This window comes from Lasioglossum baleicum, chromosome 5 (assembly GCF_051020765.1).
Source record: "Lasioglossum baleicum chromosome 5, iyLasBale1, whole genome shotgun sequence".
In the NCBI taxonomy this organism is placed as follows: domain Eukaryota; kingdom Metazoa; phylum Arthropoda; class Insecta; order Hymenoptera; family Halictidae; genus Lasioglossum; species Lasioglossum baleicum.
In genome coordinates this window covers 1,362,005-1,378,051 of record NC_134933.1, presented here as the reverse complement: position 1 = coordinate 1,378,051, position 16,047 = coordinate 1,362,005, and the positions used below count along the sequence as shown (strand labels likewise).

Genomic DNA, 16,047 nt, shown 5'->3' with positions numbered 1-16,047 from the left:
TATCGGTGATATTAATTTTCGGTGAGATTCATTTTTATGGAGATTTGGTCGAATAATCCAAGTTTGCGGAGAAACGCGAAGCTTGAATGATTCGTCGACGACGTCTCCGGGCATTTGAATAAGGCGGGCGTCTTGCAAACCGTAACCATAAAAAGAAGTAAGCCACAGGACAAACTATAACAAATCTTTGTATTTACAATTATAATAGTAGCGTAGTGGTAATCTGACGACGTATCTTCCAGTCCAGCGAAGAAAACGTGATCCTATCAGCTTTCAATGGCACGCTAATGAAGTCTGAGGATACTTCAATCTGTCTAGTCCCCCTGGTGAATGAAACAGATACGGAAAAGCGTGAACACGATCGAGCCATAGTCACCGGAGAGGCAACGAGAGTAGGTGTCCGTTTTCGCGGGCAACAAAGCACCGCGTCGCGAAAAACAATTGACGGGTCAAGGTGAGAGAGGATCGTCGTAATCCGAGCTTGATTGGCGCACAAAAAGATGCCGATTAGCGACGAGTTCGGCAGGACAAAAGCTCGATGAAACGGCCGGACAGGAAACGCCACTCAGAAAAATGAGGCTTCAAGGTGGCTCGACACGCGGACATCGTCTCTTCTCCTGGCCTCTTGTACCATTATCTTGTCTCTTATCGATCATGTATACCGGTTCCAGAATAGTCAATCAACGGCATTAGAGCGTTGCGCACACGTTCCGTGCGATCACGAACACCACACGGCTGCCATTTTGGTGGCCGCCACCTCTCGACGCCATTCAAGCCGGCCACACCACCGACCGCAAATTGATTCTGATGAAGACTGGAGATTGAATTTAGGGGTTTTCTTCTGGTATATTGTGTCGCACAATGGCAGAAAGAGTTCCTGAGAAAGAGATTCATTCAATCAACACGATTCAACCGGATCGTACACTTCAGCTCGAGACGCTATTACACTCGGTTAGGGTAAAGAGATAAGATTGTTACGGAGGCCCGGCTTCGCTGATTATCGAACACGATACGCGAAATTACGATTCGATCGAACAGTTTGCGATGCAAAAATCCAGACGTAAACACTGTGCTCGTCGCTCCGATCACAGACGAAAACTCGGAAGGCTATCGTGTTCGGTATGGCAGCGGCATTGGCATCGGAAAAGGGACATACAGTACTGGACAAAATAAAGTACGCACCTCGAATATTTTTACGATTACGATTGTAACTTCGTAGTTTTTACAGATATAATAATTATGTATTTGCACAAAGAGAAGGTTTCCTGGTCTACTTTTAAATTCAATGATAAATAATTAGTCCAGTCAACGAAAAGTTGTAGAAGGAAATGGAAGGAACACAATTTTTAACTTTGGGTCTTTGTTTGGACTAGTTAGGAGGTAAACATATTAAAAGTCCCTACTCCTAGGAGGTGAGCGGGGTGCAGGTGGGCATGTAGAAGGTCCCCTTTTTCGGTTTTCCGCTTATATCTCGGAAACTATGTGTCCTAGCGATAAGACCATTCTATACAAAATTAAAGCTGACAAAATGTGCCACAAGATTGATTGGATTCAGTTTTTCGCTATCTCGCATAGTTTCCGAGATACCCGCGCTCAAAGTTCACTTTGGTATTATTTGTTCGAGTTAGTGTTTTTGCTTCAATTTCAATTTCAACACTTCAATTTCATCTTCACTTTCAATTTCAAAACTTCATTTTCAACTTCCCTTTTTCAGTTTCTACTCCCATTTTCCAGTTTCAACGTCAATATTTCAAATTCCACTTCACTTTTTCAATTTCCACTTCCATTTTTCAGTTTCAACATCAATTTCTCAAATTCAACTTCAATTTTTCAATTTCAACATCAATTTTTCAATTTCAACATCAATTTCTCAAATTCAACTTCAAATGCACATAGAAGGTCCCCCTTTTCGGTTTTCCGCTTATATCTCGGAAATTATGCGTCCTAGCGATAAGACCATTCCATACAAAATTAAAGGTGACAAATTGTGCCATAAGATTGACTGCATTCAGTTTTTCGCTATCTCGCATAGTTTCCGAGATATCCGCGCTCAAAGTTCACTAATTGTGCTGAAGAGTTAGCTAGTCAAATAAGGGAAAAAACGTTCTTTTTCACAATTAGTGAACTTTGAGCGCGGATATCTCGGAAACTATGCGAGATAGTGAAAAACTGAATCCAATCAATCTTGTGGCACATTTTGTCAGCTTTAATTTTGTATGGAATGGTCTTATCGCTAGGACACATAGTTTCCGAGATATAAGCGGAAAACCGAAAAAGGGGACCTTGTACGTGCCCCCCTGCACCCCGCTCACCTCCTAGGAGTGGGGACTTTTAGTATGTTTACTTCCTAACTAGTAACTAGTCCAAACAAAGTCCCAAAGTTAAAAATTGTGTTCCTTCCAGTTCCCTCTACACCCCCCTTACGAGCATTCATGGACTGGACTAAATTCCAAAAACATGAAACATCGTACATTAGTCAAGCCCGTTACGTCTGTTGTCATATTTTCCTCGGACAAAATAAAGTACCTACGTACTAGAGTGTTTATTTACTTTCAGCAATAATGGCATGTAGGATACTTTTTCTTGCGGTTGGAGATAAAAGAATGTTTACAAATAAACGTATTAATAATGTTTCAGTTATAGCCATCAGTGCTCTTAGAAGCAAGATTGTATCATTCCATTGCGAATAACATAGAAACAAAATAAATTTCCATGCAAATTAGAAAATTAATAGTTAACGACCGGCAAAAGGGGCTCTCCAATAGGAAAATCGGTGAAAAGTACAATGTTAGTGAAGCAGTGGTCCCAAAGATCTACAAAAAATTTGTAGAGCTTGGCATAGTAGCCGATAACATCGGTCGCGGACGGAAGAGGAAGATAAATTCATTCGAGGATCGTAGAATTATCCGGGAGACGAAGAAAAATCCGACTGTTACTAGTCGTGTAATCAGGGAAAATGTGCAACTCAACATTTCTGAATGAACCGTGCGCAGGAGACTTCGGGAAGCTGGGCTGCGGAGCAGTTTTGCACAGCGTCGCCCTTTAATTCGAAAAGTAAATAAATTGAAACGTCTCCAATTTGCAAAAAAATACGTCGATAAGCCAGTGGACTACTGGAAAAAAGTTATTTGGAACGATGAGAGTAAGTATGATCTGTTTGGTCATAAACAACGAACACCGGTTTGGTGGAAGCCCGGCGAAAAGCTGCTGAATAAAAATGTCCAAACAACTGTCAAGGATGGAGAAGGCAGTATTATGGTGTGGGGGTGTTTTACGTGGTCGGGTGTGGGAAATCTCGTCAAGATCGATAGTATTATGACAGCAGATAAATACATTGACATCCTCAACGAGAATTTAGAGGAGTCTCTGCTAAAGATTGGTGAGGAAGATGACTTTATCTTCCAACAAGATAACGATCCTAATCATACCGCGCATAAAACTGCTGCTTTCTTTCGTGCTTCGAGGATCAAAGTGCTAGATTGACCAGTACAATCGCCGGATTTAAATCCAATTGAAAATCTGTGGTCCATTTTGGACCAGAAGGTGGACAAGGGTGTGTGATGCAACGAATAAATTAAAGTTATTCGAAGCTTTGGGACTTTGGGAAAGGCGTGGGGAAACATCGACGAACAGCACATCCGGAATCTCGTCGAGAGCATTCCTCGGCGTTTGCAAGAGGTCATACGAGCAAAGGGCGGCTATACAAAATACTAGTCCTCAATTAGAACTTAATTTTGACTCTTATTATCACATGCGTACTTTATTTTGTTCAAAGAAAATATCCTGATAAATGTAACGGACCTGTCTATCGAAAAATGTTAAATGTTTTTGAAATTATTTTTGTTAAAACTTAAAAGTAGACTAAGAAACCTTCTTTTTGTGCGAATACATAATTATTATATCTGTAAAAACTACGCAGTTATAAACATGATTGTAAAAATATTCGAGGTGCGTACTTTATTTTGTCCATTACTGTACATAAATCGTAATGAAAAGTGGAGGATTGATCCTGTAGCCCGTTAAATCAATAAAAGCACGTGACACTCGCGTCCCGGAATACGCAGCCAGCATTCATGATTCACGAGCTTCAATGAACCGCGTGCGTGATAACAGGCTCGTTATGATAAAGCGATAACTGCAATTCTCGCCAGTAAGCTGCCTCTTAGCATATCAAATCGATTATGCTGCAATATTTACTGTGTAACCACTTGCGATGCATCGCCGAAGCAATTACTAGATTCATGAAAATGATAATTTACATTTGATCGTCAGACAGTACACTCATCTTTGTCACTCTTCATCACACCGCGGATTCTTATGCATGTAAGATAGTAATATTCGAGGGAAGTTTGATAATATTTATTCCGACTTTTCTACAACTGCTCCGGAAAAAGACTGACGGCTCTCCGTTCGGCGTTGCCCACGGAGCCTCGGCCGATCGTCTTTCTTACAACATTCGTTCATTTCTTCAAGCGACACTCATTTGTTTAACATCGGACATTCACACACACACTCACACATACATTCCCGTCTTTATCACACATGCATTCCCGTCTCTATCCCTACATGCAGAATGCAAATTTTTCTCCATCGATTGCACGATATTGGTTTCTACGTAAAAATTCATTCCTCCTCTGAATAATTTTATCTATTCATCTTATTTTATCTATTGGTCATTAACGATTCAATGTAACCAGCCGAAATAAGAGATGTTTATTAAAAAGCTCATGAAATTGGTATAATAAAAAGAATGTGGTAACAATGTGGTGTGACTTTAACAATGTTAATTGTTTTTTTATGGATCGTTCAAAAGAATTTAGTGGCGATTGGCGATATACTATCGCAGCAACGGCAGTAATGAAACTCATTTTTCGAGGATAATTGCTTGAAACGATACTACGAAATCGCAGTACACCGATAGGCGATTATCGTTTTCGTCCAGCGATCCCGCTAATTGATAAAAGCCGTCGCAGGGAATCTATATGTATACATATAAATAGAATGCTGCGCGATAACAAATATTTACCTGCGGCGATCATACCGGCAACTGTATTTGCAGAGCAAGGAATTGTTTCGCAAAGATCCCGGGGAAAACGCGCGATTCTCAAATCGTTGCGAGAAACACAGGGATTTTACCGTTTCTGCACTGTTCTTTGAACTCGACTGATAACTTATGCTTCTTGCAGCACTCATTAGGCGTGTCGGAGATTGCACTTAATCGGAAAGCTGTCAATCAAGCTCAACTTTAACTATAACATTACGTTGAACATATTTCAACTTTCTCAACTTCGATTTACCGGAGACATCGAACGTTTCTGTTCACTGTGTCTTTAAACTCAAGTCTATAAAAATTTATATTATTTTATTCGCAACTATAATATTGAGTTAGAGCTACCTTTGTCCCAGATAATTAATTTTCAATTTAGATTTATCAGCGACAACAATGATTTCCGTTCGCTATTCCTTTAAAATCAAACATGTCAAAATTTAGAATTGGGTTCGCAACCAATCGAATTAGGCCCTCCTTTGCCTCGTAAAATTAGCTCTAATTTATCCATATTCTCTCTGATTTATCCAGCTATACAATACTGCAAAATAAAGTACGCACCTCGAATATTTTTACAATCATGTTTATAACTGCGTAGTTTTTACAGATATAATAATTATGTATTCGCACAAAAAGAAGGTTTCTTAGTCTACTTTTAAGTTTTAACAAAAATAATTTCAAAAACATTTAACATTTTTCGATAGACAGGTCCGTTACATTTATCAGGATATTTTCTTTGAACAAAATAAAGTACGCATGTGATAATAAGAGTCAAAATTAAGTTCTAATTGAGGACTAGTATTTTGTATGGCCGCCCTTTGCTCGTATGACCTCTTGCAAACGCCGAGGAATGCTCTCGACGAGATTCCGGATGTGCTGTTCGTCGATGTTTCCCCACGCCTTTCCCAAAGTCCCAAAGCTTCGAATAACTTTAATTTATTCGTTGCATCACACACCCTTGTCCACCTTCTGGTCCAAAATGGACCACAGATTTTCAATTGGATTTAAATCCGGCGATTGTACTGGTCAATCTAGCACTTTGATCCTCGAAGCACGAAAGAAAGCAGCAGTTTTATTCGCGGTATGATTAGGATCGTTATCTTGTTGGAAGATAAAGTCATCTTCCTCACCAATCTTTAGCAGAGACTCTTCTAAATTCTCGTTGAGGATGTCAATGTATTTGTCTGGTGTCATAATACTATCGATCTTGACGAGATTTCCCACACCCGACCACGTAAAACACCCCCACACCATAATACTGCCTTCTCCATCCTTGACAGTTGTTTGGACATTTTTATTCAGCAGCTTTTCGCCGGGCTTCCACCAAACCGGTGTTTGTTGTTTATGACCAAACAGATCATACTTACTCTCATCGTTCCAAATAACTTTTTTCCAGTAATCCACTGGCTTATCGACGTATTTTTTTGCAAATTGGAGACGTTTCAATTTATTTACTTTTCGAATTAAAGGGCGACGCTGTGCAAAACTGCTCCGCAGCCCAGCTTCCCGAAGTCTCCTGAGCACGGTTCATTCAGAAATGTTGAGTTGCACATTTTCCCTGATTACACGACTAGTAACAGTCGGATTTTTCTTCGTCTCCCGGATAATTCTACGATCCTCGACTTTTTTTTGCCTTATTTGACTAGCTAACTCTTCAGCACAATTAGTGAACTTTGAGCGCAGATATCTCGGAAACTATGCGAGATATCGGAAAACTGAATGCAGTCAATCTTATGCCACATTTTGTTACCTTTAATTTGGAAAACCGAAAAGGGGGATCTTCTACGTGCATTTGAAGTGGAAATTGAAAAATTGAAGTTGAATTTGAGAAAGTGATGTTGAAACTGAGAAATTGAAGTTGAAATTGAAAACTTGAAGTTGAAATTGAAAAATTGAAGTTGAATTTGAGAAATTGATGATGAAACTGAAAAATGGGAGTGGAAACTGAAAAATTGAAGTTGACATTGAAGTTAAAATTAAAATTGATGTACGATGTTTCATGTTTTTAGAATGATATCTCATTGAGTTTAAAAGTAGACTAAGATACCTTCTTTTTGTGCAAATACATAATTATTATATGTGTAAAAACTAGGAAGTTGTAAACGTAATTGTAAAAATATTTGAGGTGCGTACTTTATTTTGTCCAGTACTGTAAGTTTGTTATGTTACTATACACTCTCGACGCTGTGTTGTCCCACGCGGAAGCAAAACTACGTAAAAGGAGTTGTCTAGCAGTACAAACGAAATATTTGAAAAACGCGATATTTACCGCAGAATTGAGAGAGACTATTTAACGCGAAAAGAATCTCTCATAAATGCCACGTAATAAATCGAATCGCGGATGTAAAATGCTAAAACTCACCGATTCGTATCTCGTTGGGAATCGGAAGACGAATCCGAGTTTGTCGATGAGCACGACCGTGGGCGCTGCCATAACGTTTCGAACGGAACGCAGTATCGCCAGGCTGGTCACCAACACCACCAACACGCCAGTAATTGCCCTGCAAGAATCAGCCAGTGAAAAAAGTTGTTTCCATTCTCGACAAAGCGATTATTATCGAGTTTCTACGGCGGCGAATCACAGATAATTTCCATGCGTTATTTATAATCGAGAAACAAAACAGGCCACAACACTCTCGTCGCCGTTAATCCTCGACGATTCTCTTCATGCTTACAATACTACCAGAGCTACATCTGCACCAAACGCAAGATTAACATAAAGAAGATTAACAATCTATTTTCGTCGCCTGTAGGACAGTGTGCTCACCAGCACACACATCCATAGATCCATATATTCTGGTCTCTAGAACGTGAATAAATGAATATTTCTTTTAAAAACTGACTATTTCCGTCGTTTTATTAATTATCAGCTAGTTCAATATATCGTGGTTGCAAGTATGTTCATGTGAGTACTGTGTTTATTACTGGGCTCGAGCAGCGTTAATCGACTCACCAAACATGGCTGCCGAAGTAGTAGTCGAAGATGAACCATCCGCCGCGCCATTGCGCATTGCACGCGACTCCGAAAATGTATGTGTACAAAATTTGCAGGCTTTTGAAAAATGTTTTGTTTACGCAGTTCTTCTTTCTCGACGAGTGGTCGACGCGGGAGTGCAGGTAGTTCCTGAAGATCGCGAAGATCATGTGCAGCAGGGTGCCGAAGACGAACGTGAGCACTTGAGGGAACCTTGGGACAAGATTAAGACTATTTAAATGATCGAAGAAAGAAAGAAATTTCTGCTAGGCTCTTGTTCCTCGCACTTGATGCACCAAATTCGGATAACTTAACACATTACCGACCAGTGATTATTGTATAATTTTGAAAAATCTATGGTACACGGCTAAATTACTTTTTAATGGAACCTACAATATAGCAACAGCAATATTCATTGTGAACTAATAAGTCACCCTCAATAACGTCATCTATTAATAGTTTCATTTAAGATCGCAATGTAAAAGAAGATGTCTATGCTTTCTTTTGGTACAGCACAATTATTGAAAATCCTATCAGTAGGCTTCCGGTAGGTAAAGTGTTAATTAGCCTAACTTACCATTGAACATGCAAGTCCATCAAGGTCCAAACACCCCTCCAGAAGCCGACAATCATCGGTGTAATCAAGAACAGTGCGAAAAGCGCATCGATCCAACACAAAAGCCTCTTGTTACTTTTGAATTTCCACTCCCAGTCCTTTTCATCCTCCTGATGATCATCCTCGTACTTGTCCTCGAGCAACGGGTCGATGAAATTAGGTGTGTCCACAAGATTGATCTAATCGCAGCCATTATTAGTAAAACGATCAACACAACAATACATGTTTATTTCATTACCGTTAAATTCTTCTCGGTGACATGATTGATCTCCAACTTTGGTATATCCGATATTTTCAAGAAATCCTCAGCTCCGTCATCGTCGTTTCCACCAGGTTGCGATGAATCAATGTTTTTCTCGTTTAGGATAAATTCACTGGGTAGATATAGCCTCCCTAGGGAGGCTTTCGATAAATTCGGTTTCGCGTCATGCTGTCTGCGATTAGGCTTCTTGAACACTCGAGGAAGATCGTTCAAGCTCCTCACCCTCCTTCCGTCCAGATTCGACATGTTATCGGAAGCTGTCGATCGTCCGGAGGATCGAGGAGCTAGTGACCGTGGACTGGCTGTGGACGCTATCTATTGACAGCCTGTCATCGCTGACAAAATCCTCTTACCGCCAGTCCGCGTTCCTTCTACGCTATTTGTTATCACTGGACGCGGTGTGAATGAGACGCTTGCGCAAAAAACCTGTTCCAAGCACTGCACACCGGGATTCCATTAGACCTGATCCTGATGCACACATGCGCGAATTATATACATTTAAAATTAGACGTATTATAGCCAACGTGATTACGATTTCCGATTTTTTCCGGTCGCAGACGCGAACAGACGCCCATCTTGTTATGGCTTGCGATGATCCTTGCGGATCTACGGTTATTCCTGTTTCGAGAGTTCGTCGATCTTGTTTGCGCGATCTCTCCGTCTGCGTGGCCCCCGCATTAACCCTTGGCAGTCGAGGGGTGACTCGGAGTCACTACTAAAAATTGTTGTATCATTATTCACAATATTGTTTACACTTTACATTATTAAATATGTTGGTATCTAATCAATTACTACACTTTTAAGTATCGTACGAGGTATTATATCAATTTCACATATCCATAAAATGAAAAAATCCATACACAATGGAATTATTCTAGGTCAGAAGAAATGTTTAATTTACAAGTCAAAATAGCTCTGACTGCGAAAGGGTTAATTTATTTATCGTCCGATTTTTTCGGAAGTGCGTAAGAAAATTGTATTTATTTGGACGTGCGAAAAATCTGACCTGTGGTGTTGGTGTTACTTACCGTTAGCGTTAGTATACAAGGTGAGTCCGAAGAAACAGAAGACCTAAATATCTCCGTTACTTTTCGTTGTACAAAAAAACTTCTTAGCACAAAGTTACACTGTTTGAAGGGCCCAATGTAACGGTGAGAGGGAAAAAATTCCACGGTCATTTTTTAATGAGATTTCAAGGTCATTGATATTACTTAAATGGAATAAGGTATTTTTTAATACATCAATCGCTGCAACTGGACATTCTTTATAAAAAACTATAGTAAATAGTAAAATAGTAAATAGTAAAAAACTGTAGTAAAAAATACCTCATTCCATTTAAAAAAATACCGATGACCTTGAAATCTGAGAAAAAAATGACCTCGTAAATTTTTTCCCTTACACCGTTACATGTGCCCCTTCAAACAGTGTAACTCTGTCTTAAGAAGTTTTTTTGTACAACGAAAAGTAACGGAGATATTTAAGTGTTCTGTTCTCTCTCTCTCTCTCTCTCTCTCTCTCTCTCTCTCTCTCTCTCTCTCTCTCTTCGGACTCACCCTGTATGTGCTTGTGAGGATACCAAGGGTTTTTAAGGACCTGTATTGTATATTACATGCATAGACAATTGCATAATTGTTCTTAAGTCGATTGGATTGACTTAGAAATTTAGTAAAAATTTTGCAATGATTGTCACTTTAAGGCTAAGCTGAAATTTTCCGAAGTTCGTATTCGTTGGCCTGATTCCGTTGGTTGCATTTCGAACGCACGGTTTTGTAAGAGCCACGCGGTGCATCGTAGCGGCGTCGTAACGCGATAATTTACTATCACGACGCGACGGTGATGTTATTGTTGCACCGTTAAACATTTTATCGGAAGTAACAGCAGCGGCGCGGGAACTCGACGGGATCCTTGCAAACAATGGATGCTAGTCTGCAATCCAACAATAAATATAGAAATTTTTTTCTATAGAAGAAACGGCTGAATGATTAATTATGAAATCGGACCAGCGAACACTATTATATTCCAACATTAAACATTGTTGCGATAATTACCTGTGCACATACAAAACACTAGTCGAATGTCTGCAAAGTGTTCCCAATGGCTGTGTTAAATCGCTGTGAATTGAACAGGAAATGGAAATTCGACAAATTGAATTAACGCTGCGATATTTTCGACCATTGGTAATCTCAAAATCAAATTCACACGAAATTTACAAAATCGATACGGTCGTAGAAGAAATATCCAAAGTGTGTTTGATGTTAAGTTTGACTAAGACTTGTCTCCCACTCTACCCTTCCACTTCTGCGACGTTATTCCCCCATTTTCCGGCTGCGAGCATCCCCACGCTCTTTACGGACCTGTTTTTAAAAAAGCGGACACTTTAAAATTGACGAAATTAAAATTATTTGAAGTGAACGCTGCACCGCGATATACGGACGCACAGGTGACATTTTACTGTAACTCTTGAACCACAAGGCCTCGTACAGACTAGAACATTTCGACGAACAGCGCCGCGAACCGCGCAATTCGACGAACATTTTGACGAACGGCGATCGGAACGGATTTGTGCTATTTCCAGATTTTCTTGCGAACAACTATGGGAGCTACAGTGACGTATACTACACAAAGAAATACAGAAAATGTTGGCAGTTTATTGATTGAATTAAAGTTTCAAAGTGAAATGTTCAGGTCTGTACGAAGCATCAACGACATCAGATTCGAGATTAAATGACTTTAATTTTTGGAGATGTTGCAACATGATGAATGAAGGGCTAAGTTCCGAGAGCGCGTTCCGTAGACAACAAGGTTGGTCACACATCGAGCCCTTTTCGGTTTAGCTGAGCGTTCTAAGTTGTGAAAATCGCACACGTCTTGATATGTAAATACTAGGGGTGTGCGGGAACCCGGGAATTTTCCCGAATCCCGATGCCGGTAACGGGATGGGAAGCCTCGTATCATGTTGGGACGGGATCCCAAAAATCCTGAGTTTTTTCCGAGAATATTCGGGACTTTCGGTGGTGTTCGGGTCGTTTTTTTCGAACCAGAAAGCAAAAGATCTTCGCCCGACATGAGTTGCCGCCAGTGGCGCTTACCGCTAGAACAGGCGTTCCACGGGGTACGGCGCGGCGCGGCGCGGCGGCGCGGCGCACGGTGAGTAAAACCGATGAATTCTGTGTCAAAATCAAAGAACTTTCGCTAGAAATGAGATAGAGCGGTGAAATTTTTTTAAATGACAGCTGAAACTTTGTAGAATATGAAATAATTACGGAGATTGTGGTACAAACGTTTTTCAACCTTGAGAAAATTCGTTAAACTTGCACAATTTTAAGAAAATTGTAATTTTTCCAATACTACGCGCGGAAGAAATTTTTTTTTAACATGTGACACATTTCCCGTAGATTTTTTCACGCTGATTTCAAATCTGGTCTCAAAATTTTTCTACGACCTCAGGATATTGCAAAATCGATTTCTTGAAATTCTACATGTTTAACGAATTTTCTCAAGGTTAAAAAACGTTCGTACCATAATCTCCCTATTTTCCCATATTCTGCAAAGTTTCAGCTTTAATTTAAAAAAAATTTCATCGCTCTACCTCATTTCTATCGAAGGTCCTTTGATTTTCAATTGAGTCTGGTCCAAATTTTCCACTGTGCGCCGCGCCGCGCCGCGCCGACGCGCGACGCGACGCGACGCGACAACCAGTGGGCCAAACCGACGAAATCTGTGTCAAAATCAAAGAACTTTCGATAGAAATGAGGTAGAGCGATGAAATTTTTTTTAAATTAAAGCTGAAACTTTGCAGAATATGGAAAAATAGGGAAATTATGGTACCTCATTTCTATCGAAAGTTCTTTGATTTTGTCTCCGATTTGGACGAAAGGTCCCACTGTGCGGCGCGGCGCAGCGAACGCCCGTTTAGTCCAGTCGCCAGGTACTTTTAATAGGAAAGTATTCCGAACTTAATGAAATTTTGACACGTCATTTAGGGGTACTCTGGGATGTCTAATCTCAGTTTTCGACCTCGAGGACCCTGTGCTAACTTGGGGAGAGGGAAAAAACCACGATTTTTGTTACCGGTTTTTGGTATTTCGCCTATAACTCAAAAACTATGGGTCCTACGAACGTTTTTGTTTCATTTTTGGAAAGAGCATTAAATTCCCTTCAAATTTCACTAGTCAAACGTATTTTTCGATGCAATAGGTACCGAGAAACAGGCGTTCAAAATTAGGAAATGTTTCTCAAAATGTTATTTTGAGCCACACATTGTGACATTTAGCAGGAAATTGCAGGTTTTTGGAGAAAAAAAACCCCCCTCCAAACCATGTGAAGTCAGATTGATAAGAGTACAATGTTAGGGTTTTTGGAGAAAGAGAAACTTTTTTTACGTATTTCTCAAATTCGTCTTCCGGGGCGGGGGGGGGGGGGGTCCGAAGGGGGATGTGAAAATGTAAGGGGTATACATGGTATGTAGATTATATGTAGATATGTCGAAAAACTAAATTTGTGAGCCAAAAACCTGCAATTTCCTGCTAAATGTCACAATGTGTGGCTCAAAGTGACATTTTAAAACATTTCTTAATTTTGAACGCCTGTTTCTCGGTACCTATTGGATCGAAAAATACGTTTGACTAGTGAAATTTGAAGGGAATTTAATGCTCTTTCCCAAAATGAAACAAAAACGTTCGTAGGACCCATAGTTTTTGAGTTATAGGCAAAAAACCAAAACAAGGTAAAAAAATCGTGGTTTTTTCCCCCTCCCCAAGTTAGCACAGGGTCCTCGAGGTCGAAAACTCAGATTCGACACCTCAGAGTACCCCTAAATGACGTGTCAAAATTTCATTAAGTTCGGAATACTTTCCGAATAGTCGCCTTTTTTTCTACCTGCCGACTGGACTAGTTGTAGTGGTGAGTGCCACTGACGGCAACAACAAACTTGGTATTGGACAGTGAAATCATTCTTTTCTTGCCCCGTAGCACTTGAAACAAGATTCGAAAGCATTTTCAAACTTTGTTTTAATATCACTGTATCCTCTTTCATATTTCAGCATAAAAGTACTTGTTTGTTTAAAAATGGTTAACTATAAAACTAAACAACATAGAAACATTTTATAGCAGGCTTGTTAATCATTCTTTTTTTGCCCCGTAGCACTTGAAACAAGGTTCGAAAGCATTTTTAACTCTCAGAGACGCACTTGCCCCAAGTGCATAGTAGTTGACACTTTGTACAATATCCTATCAAAATGATAATTTTCAAGCAAAATTAGAATCCTACATAATACTAATTCATCAGTAATAACTGTGGCAAGAGTTTGACACCAAGAACATTATGTTTTTATATACCAGACAGAAAATACATCAGTTTAAAGTCCAACTTTGCAAAAACTAGGGCGGACTTACCCCACTCCACCTTATCGAGAAATGAGAACGCGAATCCCGCACCTAGTGTTCCTTCTCGAGAAATTTTATAATTGGTCATTTCTCATTTCTCGAGAAATTACAGTATTTCTCGAGAAATTTAAATCTAGGAAAATTCTTATGAATCTCATTTATTTTATAACATATTTTCGGAAATGAACAAAATACGTATGCCCTACCATCAGTCAACACATGCTACAATTTAATGTAGGTATTTAAATATCTCTGTTACTTGTGATTATACGAAAAAATGTCACAGGAGAAATTTGCACTGTTCAATAAGGTAAATATAATGGCGAAATAAACAAATTTTTTGGAAATCATATGTAAAAATTTCAAGGTCATCGTTATTTTCATTTAAAGGAGGTCATATAATTATTCTATATTCCTTTTCAGAGAAAACACAAATCCAACGATGTGCCATGTTCCATAGTGAAGGTGAATTTCACACAATTTTCAAAATATTCAATTTAAGTGGGCCACGTAAATTGGAACAATACTGGACAGTTGCGGGCATTGTATTTCGATAAAAATTTTTCCCCAAGTATAGCTTAGGTTCATGTCAACGATATTCCAAATATCATAAGTTCTCCAATATTTTTTTATTTTATTAAAAATTCTAGAGGATTCTCGAGAATTCTCGAGAAATACAGGGTGAGGTGCTAGGAACAGGCCACCTGAATAACTCGGCTGCTATTGGTGTTAGGAAGAAATGCATCAGATGGAACTTGCTTGGTTTCGAGGGGTCGTTAATATGATATGTTAGTAGCTTATTTGTAGGTGGACGCGTAAAGGACGCGTGAAGGTCACGTTCATTTTTTAAAATGGAATAGTATGTTTTTTTATGTACTATCGGGTAGAGCCTTTTATGACGCGTACAATGACCTATGGGTCAAGGTCATTCGTGGCCTGGGTTAAGCCAATTGTGATGGAAAATAATTTACTTTGAGGGAATGATCGAACACTTCCTTGCCGCCTCTGGTTGTTGATATTACTTCATCTCTGTCTCGTAATCTCTTGTTATGGGTCGTTGAATGAAAATCAACATTCAATCACGCTGTACGCTTCACCTGTACATATCGTTTATGAAAATCTCTGCCGAGCGAAGTGCATCTTAAGTTTCCGAAATGCGTTATTCAATAACGGAGAAAGTAGATATGGTTTTTGTTTATGGGGAATGTCGCCAAATTGTAAAAGAAGCAGTCCGTTTGTATGCTGAACGGTTTCCCGAGCGTGGCAGATCCTCACGATCTGCCTTCACGAATGTTATTAAAAGTTTTCAAGAAACTGGAAGTGTAGGTAACAAAATACAAAGAAGATCCAAGACAGTAATTAATGATCGAAATACAGTGAACATTTTAGCAGCTATAACACACAATCCCCATGCTAGTACGAGGCAGCTAGCACGTGGAAGTGGCATCAGTCAACAAAGTGTTTTACGAATATTACATTTAAATAAATTGCATCCTTTTCGTGTTTCACTTCACCAAGAATTACATGGGAATGATTTTCAAAACCGTGTAAATTTTTATGAATGGGGTCTGCGGAAATTAGAGATTGATCAGGCGTTTTTGACTAGAGTTTTGTTTTCAGACGAAGCCACATTTACAGTAACTGTGGCCAAGTAAATTGTCGTAATATGCATTATTGGTCAATAGAACATCCGTGGTGGCTGCGAGAAGTGGATAAACAAAGACCTTGGTCTGTAAACGTTTGGTGCGGAGTTGTTAATACTG

The 16,047-nt window shown here is 39.5% G+C and overlaps 1 protein-coding gene across 1 annotated transcript in view; it reads right to left on the bottom strand.

Annotated features, from left to right (window-relative positions):
* Positions 1-12,107, bottom strand: part of LOC143209155 (uncharacterized) — a 33,237-nt gene extending 21,130 nt beyond the window's left edge. Inside the window, exons 1-5 of the mRNA XM_076424473.1 lie at positions 10,948-12,107; positions 8,876-9,614; positions 8,599-8,816; positions 8,001-8,234; positions 7,410-7,548 (exon numbers count right to left, since the gene is read on the bottom strand). Of these exons, the coding sequence (XP_076280588.1) occupies positions 7,410-7,548; positions 8,001-8,234; positions 8,599-8,816; positions 8,876-9,145 (861 nt within the window). The 5' untranslated portion in view covers positions 9,146-9,614; positions 10,948-12,107. The remainder of the gene's footprint in view (positions 1-7,409; positions 7,549-8,000; positions 8,235-8,598; positions 8,817-8,875; positions 9,615-10,947) is intronic.
* Positions 12,108-16,047: the final 3,940 nt, after the last annotated feature.